The sequence below is a fragment of the Pezoporus flaviventris genome, unplaced genomic scaffold (assembly GCF_033815535.1).
Source record: "Pezoporus flaviventris isolate CSIRO_AGI_PZ_B2104156 unplaced genomic scaffold, CSIRO_AGI_Pfla_v1 ptg000078l, whole genome shotgun sequence".
NCBI lineage: Eukaryota > Metazoa > Chordata > Aves > Psittaciformes > Psittacidae > Pezoporus > Pezoporus flaviventris.
The window spans coordinates 5,356,931-5,372,565 of NW_026892626.1; the positions used below are offsets into that span (position 1 = coordinate 5,356,931).

A 15,635-nucleotide genomic window follows, 5' to 3' on the forward strand; every position below is an offset into this window, starting at 1 on the left:
TTTCTCTTTCCTTCCCCAGGTCAGAAGTCGGCAAACAAAGTACTTAGTCTGGTAACATGTTTCTGCCCAACTACAGAAATAACTTTATAACTGCTGTATTTAATGAATGCTGAAAATGCAGATCTTGCTAAGGCAAATACCTTGCTATAGTAAGAACAAGCAGTTGTTGGGTGGTTTTAATTGTGAGTTTTGTTAGTAGTTACACATACGCTTCCATCCTAAAAAGCGGAACTGTCAGGTACTCTACTATGTGCCAGTCAGGGCTGTAGATTGACTCCAGTTTGTTTAGACAGGTGTTTTTACCCCAGGAGGTCAACTTACAAGTGTAAGTATGTAATATGCATATAGGTATTCTATAGTATACACATTTTTAATATGGCTTTGTTTTGATTTCTTGACTTTTTTTTAATTAAAAAAGGCAAGTGATTTGCTATACAGAAGTACTGCACTATTAAAATTAAGTGAGCATAATCAGTGTTCTCTAGCTTCCTGGAAGCTGCTTCAGTAGAAAATGAATCTCTGAATTTTGAAAAGTTTTTAGTGCTAACAAGATAATGCTAGATGATAAAATACTTCTGAAAATTGCAGTAAATTGAGGGAGACTCCAAAAGTAAAAATGAGCAGCCAGCTTTATGAGTGACAATTAGATGTATCTGGACCTTAGCTAAGATTACACTTGATTTTGTGTGTGTGTTTATTTTAATTGTAAGAAGATACAGGTTACTTTAATGATTTCTTCACTATTGTGACCTTTACTTGTATGTTTTATTTTTATTCTGGGATCAACAGTTTTTTGCTCTTTATTGCAGGAAGTTAAACCCAATTTAACAGAAAGGATTCAAGACTATGATGTATCTCTTGATAAAGCTCTTGATGAACTCATGGATGGTGACATCATAGTGTTTCAGAAGTATGTATTTTAAGGGGCTGGCTTATCGTTGCAGTTAAATCACCTGATTCACTTTGAAAGCAGAACTTCTTTAACTTAGCTTTCTTAATAGCAAAGTAGTTTTCCAACAGTAGACATGTTCTCAGCAGTTCTCGTTTGTTTATTCAAAGGGGAAACAAAAATAAAAAATTCTACCAATATTTTAATTATCCCATGCCACATTATTTAAGCAAAATAAGGTTTTGTCCCAGTTCAGAAAACTAGTAACTGTATAAATAGGTCTTAATATTACCCAAGAGTGTGGTTCAGCAATGTGTCTGAGTTCAGCAGCTTTTTACTGGGAGCCACTGTAATTCAGACCCTGAATGAAGGGGCCTACCAGCATTTCAGCTCTCAGGCTCACTACCATTCCCACTATACAAGGCTCTTGGCTTGGAGCTCCTTTCAGCCTAGAACTAAACTAAACTGCTTTCCTTTTTTTTCCTTTTGCTCATGCTCACAGTAAGGTCCTTAGTCTGCGGTGATGCAATGCTCCCAGTTTGCCTGAGCATATGCAACTCGTAGGTGTACTGGTGCTTCAACTGGAGCTTTCTCCAAGGCAAAAGGAGAACTCCTGCATCTTGTATCCATTAAAGGGATCTTTCATAAGCTTGTCAGGGCTATAAATCAGCATTTCAATGCTCTCACTCCTGATGGTCACACCCAACTGTGTTGCTCTGTTTCTCTCCATGGGCTGACAGTGGGTGGAAGCCAGCTAGTCTATCTTCAGCACTCTTACCCCAGATTATGTGAGATGAATGTATTTCTCATGTCATGCCTTGGAACTCGCATTCCCTGTTGACCCAGTTGGTGTTATGCACCTTTGGCTGGCTGCTGACTCCTGGGTAAGTGCACAGCTTGTACCCTGGTGCTATTTCTCTGCTGAGAAGATAGGGGTACCAGTCAGTAGTGACCCAAACCAGTGTCTGTGTCAACTCTTGCTTCTGTCGTTCAAGGAGTGCTATTGTACATCTGGCCTCTGTTCAAAGCAATTAATGCAGTAGTACCTCAATACAGGAGTACCTGGAAAGCTGTGGCAGCATTAGTACAGATGCGCAGTGATGTGCCAGGGTGGGAGGGAGGGACGATAACTGCTAGAATGCTGCTGTGAAATGACTGCATCCAGGGTGTTGCCAGATTGCCCAACAAGTGAGCACAGTGTGCAAGTGTGTTTGCCCTTGCACCGCACAGAACTACTCAGGGGTGTGGGTCACTACTGACTGTATTAGTCCTACTGTGTACAAGTGGTGGCTCTTTACAGAGGTTTCTAAACTTTATTTCTGTGTATCTCAACTGTTGCTGACTTACCATAGGACGTGTTTTTAAAAGCCCTAACTGCTTTTATATGTAACAGTGTGATATGTAATGGTATTACTGTTTGTTTGCTCCTGTAGGGATGATCCAGAAAATGATAACAGTGAACTACCAACAGCTAAAGAATACTTCCGAGACCTCTATCATCGTGTGGATGTCATTTTCTGTGATAAAACCATCCCAAATGACCCAGGCTTTGTTGTTACTTTATCCAATAGGATGAATTACTTTCAGGCACGTGTCCTGTTTGTTTCTCTGCTTTTGTTTCCTTGTTCTAAAAGTAACTTTTGCACTAGTTCACAAGTGCATTGCATTATGCATACTTCAGAAAAGAGTAGATCTGTTCTTGTACACTAGTTTTTGGATTGTGGTAATGAAAAATTTAAGGAAGCCAGTAATGTTTGTGAGAAGAAAATGCTCCCGAACCTCCCTAGTTTTATTAATAATGACTTATTTGACAATAGCATTCTTTCTTGATATGCCACTCTGCTCTTGTCAGGTAGTTTCAGTAGCATAATGTATTGGTGTGTAATGAATGACTCTGTGATTGTAGAGCAATATCACAACTGCCTGTAGTAATTCAGAATGTACCAAAAACTTTATTTGCAGGTTGCAAAGACAGTGGCACAAAGGCTTAATACGGATCCAATGCTATTACAGTTTTTCAAGTCCCAAGGGTAAGATAAATTTTCTGTGTCTAAACTGTTCTTTTAAAATGCTTATTACAGTATTTTATAGATAGGTGGCAGTTACTTTGTAGCTTTTCCAGGTGGTTAACTAACTCTTGACCAGTGAAGTGTTAGTGCTCTGGCTTGCATGCACAGCAAGTTGCACAGTTTTAAGTGCTACAGTGAATGGCTTTAGACCCTCAAAGAATTGCATGTTTTAGAAGAGATCTAAGTGTGACTGAAAAAAACTGGACTAATTGTTTAAATTTATGAAAACATTAATTGCTTCAAAACCTTACTGTAAGAGACCAGTTATTAAATTAATGTACTTGCTGTTTCAGTGAATGCAGATTTCCAGAATGGGGGAGAGCAGTGCACATAAAAGCAGCATTTTTGCTGATTTTACAGGTTTAAATACAGAAGTTAACTCCACTGATTATTTCCCCTCCTCCCCCGATGTCTGCAAATGAGATTTTATGAAAACGACAATGATCTAAAGAATTCACAGCTGCTTAAAGGGATATTTCTGGTTAAAGTGGTGTTCTCAGGCACAGTTGTGTAAAATTGGATTTGAGTCTGCATAAAATGATAGCAGAAAACAGTATATTTGTTGTTACATGTATATGCTGCAGGAATAATGCACACACAAAAATGACATAATCTTTTTGTATTCATGTAGATTGGTCTCTATTAAGCTGTAGGTATCTCTATCACCAGTGAGTCTGTCGTTATTTGAATAGGTCTTTATAGTTGACAGTGCTGTGGTCACTCTGGAATTTGCTGGGTCATATGGCTCTACAAATTAACCTTTCACAGGGTAAAGCATGTGCTGCTGTACTAGTAGTTTCGGAGAAATGTAGGTCTGCCACCCTGCAGCATTAAAAGTGAGCTTGTAAATGTCCAAGAGGGTTAACATGCACAGTAAGTTGTATTTCTGTTCCCATGTGCTCACCTGTTTAGAAATTACTAAAGCACTGAATAGAATGCTGCTTAGGCTGTGCTTGCAATTGTGAAACTGGAAGCCAGGGGAAAAAATGTTCTTGATTTACTGAACAGTGGTGGACTGTAAAGAGATACTAGTGTTTTTCTTTTTCCTTCTGTAGTTATAGGGATGGCCCTGGTAATCCTCTTAGGCATAATTATGAAGGTACTTTAAGAGATCTTCTGCAGTTCTTCAAGCCTAGGCAACCTAAGAAACTTTACTATCAACAGGTAAGAGTCTTCTGTTTTTATTGGTGTGAATTAAAAAAAAAGATAATTCTACCCTGTACAAATTATGCCTAAAGTGTTTTTTCTTTTCTTCCTTAAGCTCAAAATGAAAATAACAGATTTTGAAAACAGAAGAAGTTTTAAATGCATATGGCTAAATAGCCAGTTTAGGGAAGAGGTGAGTGAGGCTGGTTGTTATACACATGCTGTCATTTCTGTGTCAAAGCTGCTATGGCTGTGATTATGGTTTACACACTGTTGTCCCTCAACAACACAAAATTAGAACAAAGTTGTAGATTATGTAATGGGAAAAAAAAAGCCCTACCACCAAAAAATCTCCCACAACCAAAGCACCAAAACCTAATAACAAAGAACTGTTTAAAAGTCAGGACAGTTCGTAAAAATTAAGATAACACAGGTGTTCACTTTAATAATTATTATATTTTGAAGATGATTTTGTGGTGAAGAATCTTCTAAATTCTATTTAATATGGCTGTTTGCATTTCCAGATCTACTAATGGTTTTCCTGTTTCAAATTCTCTAGGAAATAACAGTATATCCAGATAAGCATGGGTGTGTGCGGGACCTGTTAGAAGAATGTAAAAAAGTTGTAGAACTCTCTGAAAAAGGTTCAGGGAAATTAAGGTAAAGCTGGAAGATTGTGATTTCTTTTACGTGATCATGTGGGTTTTACACAGAAAAGTATCCCTAGAATTTAAAATATTGTGGAGAACATTATTAGCAAATAATAGTCCGATACTGTGTTAAAAAGCTTCCTGGTTCACATTGTTAAGGGAGTTCATATTAACTGAGAATACAAATTTTATATCATTGTTTTGTATTTCATAAAGTTACATCCTTGAGATGCATAATTTCGTCAGTTGCATTTGTTACGTTGCAATGTAATAGCTGTTTCCAATTCCAGCATTTCATGCTGTTGTTCACTTTTCAGATGTTAGAAGTGGGGTCATTTAAAGAGCGTTTTAAAAATAATCTAAATTTGAAAAACCCTTTGTTTTGTAGTTGCACGCAGTGGGTCTTTGTTTCACCATGAGCCAGTAATTCCTTAAACTTTAACTTCCTTTAACTTTACAGCTTAATTTTTATTAAAGACTGAATTTAAAGTTTTACAAATACGGTTGTAGCATCTTTTTACATCCTGAGTACACTAATCCTCAACGTCTGAGAAAGAAATGTTGCATTGATTGAGTTTTTATTTTAATTTGATTCTTTTTTTCTTGCTTTAATGCTTTTCCTATTTGTTTGTTTTTAAGGCTGCTAGAAATTGTAAGTTACAAAATAATTGGTGTCCATCAGGAAGATGAGCTGTTAGAGTGTTTGTCACCTGCAACAAGTCGAACGTTTCGAATAGAGGTAAATACTACTTTCTTACAGAAACTTGAAAACTTGACTCTGAGAGAAGAAACTCTCTGAAGTGGTAATTCTCCTTGGCTGGATTCTGATTTTTAAATAGTGTGATACGTGCAGCAAGCTAGATTACGTTATAATATGGATGTGTTTTTAAAGATAATAACTTCTAAAACTTTTCCTTTGTTCCATCTGCTTCCCTATAATGATTTTATTCTTGAATTTTTTTTATGTATGTTTATTATTGCATGAAGACTTAGCAAGGGAGGGCCTGTGCATAGGCCATTTGCTGCCTTACCAGTAATTCCAGTTTGAGGACTTATGATATAAATGTTTATGTTTAGAACCTGCTTTCATACTCTGAAGTTAAGTGTTTAAGAATACTTCTTTTTTCTGTTAAGTTTGAGCTTCTTGAGCTAAATTTAAGCCTTACAATGTGATTGATTTTTTTTTTTTTCTTTTAAACATTTCATCATTCAAATCTGTTAACTTGCCTCAAAGATCAGAAATTTAAAAAAAAAACAAACAAAACACAGTTTCCGGTGTAAACTTAATGAGGAGATGACAAGAAGGCTTGAGATACTGCTGTCAGCTACTGCTACGGCTGACAGATGATTGTATGTCCAAAATGCCAACTGGGAAAGCCAGGAGAGTATTTACTGAGTAAGGGAACCTGGAATGCTGTCCTGCCAGGGGTGAGCGACTCCTGTAAAAAGACTCTTGTCAGACAGCATGGTTCTTTTGATTGCTTTCAAATAGACTTGCCTGTATCAGTAACAGTGCATGAGTTATGCTGTTAGTTACTGGGTAAGTTACTTTTTAGGGAAGTTTTAGCTGATTGCAGTTATAACTTTATGTCTTGATCTAGGAAATTCCTCTGGACCAGGTAGATATAGATAAAGAAAATGAGATGCTAATCACAGTGGCACATTTCCACAAAGAGGTTTTTGGGACATTTGGAATTCCATTCTTGCTGAGGATACACCAGGTACAGTATGCCTTCCTTTTTCTCCCCATGGGATTATACTGATGATGTTTTCTTAAAGTACTGTCAAAGAAATTATGACAAGTGTATAAAAAATATTGCTCTAGTATAAAAGGTTCTGCTCCATATATGCCTTTTTACACTTAAATCGTTTACCATCTCAGTTCTCTTTTACATATACAGACTATTTCATGTTTCAGCGAGCATGTGCAATATCTAGAAACTATTCATTGCATTGGCCGAGAGCTTGAAATGCTATTAAAACAATACTACCCTTGATCCCCCTTGGAACCTTCCTTCCCCTCTCCAACAAAACAGAATCCTATTTCTAGTACCACTTTAATAACCATGGTGCAAACTTGTTGGCAAAAGTAGCTAGGCAGTGGTTGCTTGGTTTCTTATGGAGACATGTGATGATGAAAAATGAGTTTGCTTCCTTCAATGTTTTCTAAGATGACTTTGCATTTCCTAGCCTCTGTGATTTGATGTGCTTTATCTTCTAGGGCTAGAAGCGAATACAGGCGTGAAAGCGCATTTTGAAAGCTTTATTTAAATTCTTAAGGTTTTTTATGTGGTGCTGCTTCAGCTGAATGTCACAGAGATTCTTTGACTATCGGAGTGTGTATTTCTGGGGAAGTTAGCAATTTGCTTCTAATCTAACTTTAATTAGTTTGTATGAAAATTACCTACTTTTCCTAAAAGTTTGGGAATGAGAAATATGTCCACATCTCTGCATCTCATAGAATTTTATTGTATTTCTATTTTTTTATCAATATGAAGTAAAACCTGCATGTTGATTTCTGGTGGAAACCATTTGCAATTCTTCCACAACAGTGTGTGTGTATATATATGTATTACGTATATAATATATGTATATTATATATATATTATTGATCTTTAAGTTGATGGTATCCATCACTTTTTTTGGCAGCTTACATATACAGCATGCAGAAACACACAACAAAAGGTTATTGATTGAGTGGGAGCATCACAGGTGTAGACATTTCTAAAAGTGATGTGCTTAGAAAGGATATGTAAATTTTATTTTTCCAAATTCTGATTTTGCTGCTAATATTCTAACTTTTTCTTAACTTTAACCTGACTTGCACATATCATTAGCAGTGCTTGGCTGATCTATGGGACAGTTACTGAAAGACTTAAAGCGGATGAGTTCACAGCACGTTTTATGTTGTTATCCATATTTTAGAGGATGATGTTGGCACTTGTGTGGTTTTGTAAATAACTGAGAGATTAAGGCAGTGTATTTCAATGAAGGTTGAAGCAGGAAATACTAACAGTATCCCTGTATTTTTGTGATACTGAAAATTTTGTTGAAATTTTAGGGTGAACACTTCAGAGAGGTTATGAAGCGGATTCAGACAATGCTGGACATACAAGAAAAAGAATTTGAAAAGGTAATGGCAAGTTGTGAGAGTTTAATTGCTGATTATAGACCCTAAAGGAGTTTATTTTAAGAAGCTGAAACACCACAGAATTGGGATAAGTGTAAATTTTGATCAATTGAACAGTTGTTTGACTTAATAATGCTTTTTTCTGAGAATTATTAGGTAGGATGTGTAGAAATGTTTCTGTCCTGCATCAAAAGAGGTACCTAGCAAAACATTAAAGTAACCTATGAAAGTTTAGATGGTGCAGGACCCCTAGAAGCCATTTACTTCAGGTTCCTGCTTGGAGCAGAAGTAGATTAAAGTTAACTGAGGCTGCTCAGGGTCTTACCTCGTTGCAATTTGAAAAATGCCAGAGATGGGAATTGTGTCATGTTCTGGACGCTGTATGTTACAGCATTACCACAGTCATTGTGAAGACTTTGGTTTTCTTTATATGTAATCAGAATTTTTCATTTTGCAGCTTCTTGTGATGGTTGCCTGTTGTCTTTTTTGCTGTAGAGCTCTTTGAGAAAAGTCTGTTTCTGTGTAACATCCCACAGTTGGTGGAAGACTGGATGCCCCAGTTAGCCTTTTCTTTGGGCTGAACAGATCCGTTTCCCTTAACTTCTTGTATGTTCCAGCCCCCAGCTGCTTGCTGAACTTGATGCAGTTTGTTGCTATCTCTTTTTCCCTGGAGAGCCTCAACCTGGACAAAGTACTCCAGAAGCAGGTTCATGATTTCCTGAGCATTCATTTTTTCCCTTTATGCAGGTTGTTGGTGAGCATTTTAAATAGGATTGGCCTTTATCAACCCCTGAAGAATACTACTTACAGTGAGCTGCAAGTTAGACTGTGAAATTAGACCTTAGGGCTTTGTTTTAATGTGGTATCTTACCAGCTGGCTTTTTTTTTTTTTTTTTTCCCTTTTCATAGTTTAAGTTTGCAATTGTAATGATGGGCCGACACCAATATCTCAATGAAGATGAGTATGAAGTGAACTTGAAAGACTTTGAGCCCCAACCTGGTAAGTTGTTAAGATAACCTCACTATTCTTCTGACCTGCTGAAGTTGCTCTGCCAGTTGTTACAATGTGACAATCCTTAACTCAGGGTGCAGAAATAGTTTGCTCTTTGTACATAAAATATATGTAGTAAATAAGCAGGTATTTGTATACACTTGTGCACGCACTTAAGTGTATAAGTTAGTCTGAGAATTTGTATTTTATAGGCATACAAATAACTAAATCTGTTTCCTTCCGAATTGAAAGTTTGCATTTGAGTGACTAAATGGGTCAATATCAACATACTTTACAGAAGAGAATAACATCAGTTGTACCTTATCTGTACTGTCCATCTGCTCCCTTGTATGTTTGATTCTCACATTGTTACTGAAGTATACGCTCCTTTTATTGCATCAAAGTGCCTTATCATAAGATCCTTATTTTGAATGTGCTGCAAAGAGGTATTTGAACTCTCATATTCACTGAAGATACTTCTTTGTTCTTGATATCTTCAATGAATCTGGAGAATCTAACAAGGATATTGTGAATGTGAATAGGGTGCTGTTTAGATTATTTTCCTAAGAGCTGATCTGCCAAGCTACAAATGCAGGTATGTTCTGAATTTGTCTGTGGATGGTTTCCCATCTTGCTTACTTGACCGATGTTTAAAGCTATATTCTTGGAGGGATTTACACATGGGAGAAACTAGGTTAATAATTCAAAAATTCCACCACAGTGGAATTTGAGAGTTTCAGTTGGGAATGGCACCACTGAATCTGCAGTCAGGGTTCTGCTGAAAGCTGTGAATTCATTGGGATATTTCCCCCCCCCCCCCCCCCGGTTTAGCTGACTGTTCCTTTTTGTGAGCTGCTCTGTCTAGTAGAAATGAGATTGAGGACATCTTGCTCTGTAGTTCTGTTTTTCTGATAGTTACAAGCTCTATCTTTTGTTGGCAGGTTATGCTAGGACCAAACTTTCACTCAGTTGTTTTTGGGTTTTTTTTCAAGCTGTGTTCTGGATTTATGTAACAGTTGTAAAGAAATTGTGTAACTGGCCCTTTATTTCAAAACCCACAGAGAGCGAGACCTACACTATTATTGAGTACTTTGCAGGAACCTAGCAAAACATTCTCTAGTTGTGGTATGTTACACAGCCAGGTTTATGGCTGTGAATACAAGAGGATTTGCCAAAGCTTTGAATGCCTGCATCTGTGTGCACAAGCCATCTGTGAGCAGAGGCACGTGTCACTGGAGAGATCTCTTTTTCTGCACTAGCTGTGAGGAGTCTCTGGATGATGAACTCAGGGGTGGGCAGTTCTCCATGGGCACATAAACTCTCTCTTGTGTGCTCAGAGCAGGCAGAGTCTTGATTTTATTCTGTGAGTCATCTTCCATAGGGCAAAGCAACAGTCTGAAACTGTTGGGCATTCTGAACAACGTAGAGCCAGTATTGCCAAAACAGTGTGAAAGACTAACCAGGTAACTAGGTCAAGAGTACAGAACATGGCAGAAATTGGAAAAAGGAAAGCTTGAACTGTTTGTAGGAGTTGTAGGGAATGAGATATTAAAGGGCTTTAATTTAAGACCTCATGGGAAGTTGCCCCTTTGATAGAACTCATCACACCACCCCTGGAGTTACTGTATGGGGTGATATGATGCTCTGATGCATTTTAATCTAAGTAGTATTTCAAGGAGTGGGGCTCACGTGTTTCTACAAGTACCAAATTTGAACACATGCTGGACTGATTAAACCAAAGCTTTGGCATTCTCTAATTTGATTGATGTAGCTGATGTCAGTAGTTTCCATCTGCCTTTACAAAGATGCACTCTAGCAACAATTGTGCTGGCACTAAGTGTAGGACTTAATTTCTTTCTTTAAAAGGCATTCAGGTGATCTCAGCAAGATTGGCAGTTCTGGTTTATGTTTGGCATTGACTATTATGTCAAACAAAATGACAAATACTTTGGACTGAAGAAAACATACCCAAAACGTAGATGCAGGCAACCAGCAAGGTCAAGTGTTTTATGCTTTAGTGGTTGCATTTGATGGCTTTGAATGTAGGAGTGTGCTTTTCTTGCTGGGGCGCTATTTAGTTTCTGCCTTTATCATTTCACTTCAAAGCACATTTGATACTCTGCATTGAGGACATCTTAAAAGAGAATTTTTCCCATTTGCAAGAAGTATGTGGACTGTGGATTTTCATGAAAAATGGTTGTAGATAAACCCCTATTGGGTTGAACAAGAGAAAAAAAAATCTGTATGCTTTCTATACAGCCTAAATATGACTAATTTTTTTTTTCCCGGGAAGATAAAGAGGAGGTCAGTTACATGACTTATTAATGGATTATTTGCATTTTACAATGAATTTAGCAAATACTCCCACTTAAACCAGGTGATGAGAATAAATTAATATAGCAGAGAGAACTTCTAGTATGGCAAAGATTATATGTTGTCGTATTTGGATGCTGGATGCCTTCCTGTTTCAGAGGCTGGAAGCTGATACTTTGGTGTGCCTATGGCCATAAATTATAACAGTAGTTCTCTTTAGTGCCCACTTCACTGCTTTAAGCTCCTGTAACTGATTGAAGAGGAGAGAAGTCAGCTACCTGATCCAGGAACAGCTGTCAAATGTGTTACTGGAAGAAAAGCAGTGATCAGGAATGCCACCCTGTTGGCTGTGGACTATAGGGTTATTCTACAGTCCTCTTCTATATACATTGGGATTCCTTGCAAAATGTGAACAGGGCACACAGCAGTAGCTTGTGTAAAGGAAACTTTCCAATTTAGTCTTAAAGCTTACTATTTTTTTTTTCTCTCTTTTCTTTTCTAGGCAACATGTCTCATCCAAGGCCATGGCTAGGGCTTGACCATTTCAATAAAGCCCCAAAGAGAAGTCGCTACACTTACCTTGAAAAAGCTATTAAAATCCATAACTGACTTACTTAACCAGATTGTCAAGGCAAGGGACAAAAATAAGTGTGTGTGTGCACCTTTTTAACAACTGTAGAACTTTGGTACACGTGCACTATATCTGAAGTCTTCAGCAAGAGGATTTGCTGCTGATGTTAATTTTATTTTGTTGAGGCTGTTCAGTTTGGCTTCTCTGTATCTATTGACTGCCCTTTTTGAGCAAAATGAAGGTGTTTTTATAAAGCTTGGATGCCAATGAGAGTTATTTTATGGTAAACAATGCAAGGCAATTGTCAGCATAATGAGGGAAGAGTTTAGTAGAACAGTTGACATTGGCAAAATATTTGTCTGTAGTACGTTTATAGATGGCATAAGCTGGCTGGCTGCCCATCCCAGTATGGTGTTCACCATCACTGCAGCCAGTAAGTCTTATGTTTAGACTCACATCAGATTTATTTCCTTCAGTTATACTTTAAATGACATTTTTGTGCATTTGTAAATGCAAAAAAACTCACATCATCAATAAATAGCAATCTCTACTTCATTGTGTACATTGTTGGCACTTATTCGGGATTTTTGTCTCCTCCAGCTGCATAGAATCTTTTTTAATAAACTAGTTTTCGTTTAATTTAGTCACTACTTTACATCCCGTTTTGCCAAGTGGATGCCCCGAGTCATAAAAAGAAAGATATTTGGGTATTTTTATTAAATTTTCAGCCATTGATAAACACTGTTGCGATTTGTTGTGCCATCTTCTGGCAAATAGAATGACACTCAAAAGTTGGCAAAAGCAAGTGAAAAGATTATAAATACCATTAATTTAGTTATTTTGGGAAGAGATGGGGAAAACACAGGAACTAGCCTTTTAGCACAGAGGGCATGCTCACTAGTGTTTAGTAAGCTGTTGACTTTGTATAAAAAAGGAGGAATAAAGAAAAAAAAAAAGAAAAAAAGAAGAAAAAAGAAAATATGAAAATGTATATTTAATGACTGAACATGTACAATTTAACACTTGGAGGTTAATTTTATTGGGTGAGTCTGCAAGTGAATTTCACTGATGTTGATATTCATTGTGTGTATTTTTATTTCAGTCCCCAGACTGCTTCCTTTTCTTTTGGAGCTCATGCCAGCTGCGTGTCTAGTTTTGAGTGCAGTAAAGATAGAATCAGCAATTCACATTAATTTTACATTCTTTTCCAGTATTTTATTTTGTTTCTGTAGCCGCAGTGTACAACAACTCTTCCTGTATATTGCCTTTTTTTGCTGGAAAATGTTGTATGTTGAATAAAATTTTCTATAAAATTTTTTTCGGTGAGTGATCACATGGACATTGAAGATTTTTCCTCTCCTTGGAAACAGAGTTTTGGGAACTGTTTTCATTTGTGAGGTTTTGCTAAAGGTGTGGTGTTTTGTTTTTGTTTTGTTTTCTTAAGTGTTAACAATAGTGTAACCCTCATGTTGTTTGTTTTGGGGAAGATTTGTGGGATTTTTGTCTCATTGTTTTGGGTTTGGAGGGTTTTTTTTTTGTTTTGCTTTTGTTTTGTACCTCCTAACTAGTCAAATTTGAGCTTAATCAATAAAAGGTTTTCCAGGGAGGAGCCATGTACAAATAAGACAAATGGAAGAACTTATTTTACTAGTTCATTTGTAAAGCTTGTAGTAGAGTTTTTGTGGTAGACTTGACTCTGCCTGCCTGTACAAAATTTTGTGGTCCAGATTCTCAAGTCTAATACTATAAATGCTGTAAAGTAAAATCTGGAGTCTCTAAAGGTAAGCTTCCTTAATAGAGCAATAGATCCCCACTGTAATGTCTTCCCTGTATTCATAACCAAAACAGAAAATGCTTAGAAGCTTCCCTGTCTCAGACCTGTCAGTAAATGTTTAGTAGGGCGTGAGTACATGTGATGGCCTTTATACATTTTTCTGAGATGGATTCTGGTGATTACTGAAAACACCAGCAAGGATTTGTAAATTTAATTTTAAGATCTAATTCTTTCTTTTAGCTTTAAAATGAATTAATTGCTCAAGTTTTAGGCATTTTTTTTTTGTTTGCTTTAATTTATATCTTTCAGTGCTTTTAATTGTCTCTGATTTCTAGTCAAGGCTTTTCTTTTTTGTTACCTGAGTGCAGAGCTTCCAGGTAGAGGGAAGTGCTTTAAATGACTTGCCTTAAGTGGATAAAGTTTTCCTTTAATTTGTATTTGCATCAAAGTGGTGAGAATTACAACCCCATCCAAGTGGTGTTCTTACTAGTACTTGTATTGTCTCTGCAGGCTTTCAGTAAATGTCAGGATTTGTATTCAAAACATTTTGGTAAAATCAGAGACTCTGGTCAGCAGTAGTAAGCCCTAATTATGTTTTGTGACTTTAATGTTACAGTAACTGATCTAAAAATGAGCTTGTAGCCAAATGTCACTAATTTTTCATGTTCATGCATAGGATGTTGGAAGCTTTTAGGAAGTACCTTAAGGAATCACAATACTTCCTATTTCAGAAGAGAATACCACTAACGAAGTAAATTTTGGGTGCCTTTTGATTTTTTAGATGACGAGTTTTAACGTGCTTCAGTGTTTGTGCTATTTCCTCACTAGTTTTGAAGAGATGATACATTCAGGCATTCCAGATGCAGTTCTCAATAACTGAAGGTTTTTAATGAAAAAATAAAGTAATTTTTTTTTGGAGCACAAGTAACTTGTTCAAAAGTGGAAACACCTACAAAGAGAAGAGGAAGACAGGATGTTTCTCAGGTGCAGTATATTTAATTCATTCTAAAAGTATTTACAACAATACAGTCCTCAAAATTACCTTTCTTTCAAATTTTTTATTCAGATTTTGGAATTATCTGGATAATAAGCAGTGAATGCATTAAATGAAGTTAATAGAAGTGTTAAGCAATAAGGACGTAATTTCATGGTACAGATCATCAGAGCAAAATTATGTTAAATGGCCCGTCTGAATTCTCCCTAGGAAAATAGCAAGCATTGTTCCTGTAGATTTACATAGTGCCTTTTATCCTAAAGGAGTCCAAAGCGTTCTGTGAGATCTAAGCAAATCACACCAGTGACATAGCTGCTGATTAGAGAGTGACAGCCAACCAAACACCCTGTGTACAAGAAGGCCTACTGAGCAACACCTGGACAAAGCTGTGCTGCCCCAGGATGTTGGAGGGATCGGGCCGATGTGCCGGAGGATGTGCTGAACGTGCAGTGCCTCCTGCATACTGGATCTACCTCAGCTGCTGCCCCTGCAGAGCTGGCACGCCAGCATCCTGCCCACATCCCATCTGACATCCCACTGGAGCCCAGTCGCCCTGCCCTGTGGGCTCTCTGCTGGCTGCAGGTGTCAGGGCCCAAACACAAGCTGTGCCGTAGTTTTGCTGGTGAATATCCTTTGTGAGAAATCATTTTCTGTAGGAACTGTATATATTGTAAATAAAGTAGACTAGGATAAACACTGGATTGGTGTCCTGTCTGTTCATTTTAGAGAAGATTTGGGTATGAAAGCTAAGGAGTCACTCAGAAGTCAGGGTGATTTTGGTTAGACCAGGGTGATAAATTCAGCTGACCTGTGTGTTAGGAATGACATTCACAGTGTAGGGAGAGCTGGCCACAAGGCAAACGTTGACTTCTGTGGCAGTTTCCGGTTTTTGAACTCTTGTTTTTTCCTTGGAGGAACTGAATGATTTGGATATTGAGGCAGAGAGCATCAGTGTTTGGTATGTTAATGCTGTGGTGTCATTTATTGTTGGCTTTTAAACCAGCCTGGTCTTTAGGGTCAGAAAAAGGGGAAATACTCACCTGTGCTGTGACCAAATCTGGTTTCAAATCTGTGCTCAACATAATTTCTATCCCAGGTGGTGTTGAAG

The 15,635-nt window shown here is 37.4% G+C and overlaps 1 protein-coding gene across 1 annotated transcript in view; it reads left to right on the forward strand.

Annotated features, from left to right (window-relative positions):
- Window positions 1–14,544, forward strand: part of USP7 (ubiquitin specific peptidase 7) — a 77,319-nt gene extending 62,775 nt beyond the window's left edge. Inside the window, exons 21-31 of the mRNA XM_061474120.1 lie at window positions 810–910; window positions 2,323–2,476; window positions 2,852–2,919; window positions 4,014–4,122; window positions 4,220–4,297; window positions 4,664–4,764; window positions 5,394–5,493; window positions 6,356–6,475; window positions 7,816–7,887; window positions 8,794–8,884; window positions 11,691–14,544. Of these exons, the coding sequence (XP_061330104.1) occupies window positions 810–910; window positions 2,323–2,476; window positions 2,852–2,919; window positions 4,014–4,122; window positions 4,220–4,297; window positions 4,664–4,764; window positions 5,394–5,493; window positions 6,356–6,475; window positions 7,816–7,887; window positions 8,794–8,884; window positions 11,691–11,797 (1,101 nt within the window). The 3' untranslated portion in view covers window positions 11,798–14,544. The remainder of the gene's footprint in view (window positions 1–809; window positions 911–2,322; window positions 2,477–2,851; window positions 2,920–4,013; window positions 4,123–4,219; window positions 4,298–4,663; window positions 4,765–5,393; window positions 5,494–6,355; window positions 6,476–7,815; window positions 7,888–8,793; window positions 8,885–11,690) is intronic.
- The last annotated feature ends 1,091 nt before the right edge of the window (window positions 14,545–15,635 follow it).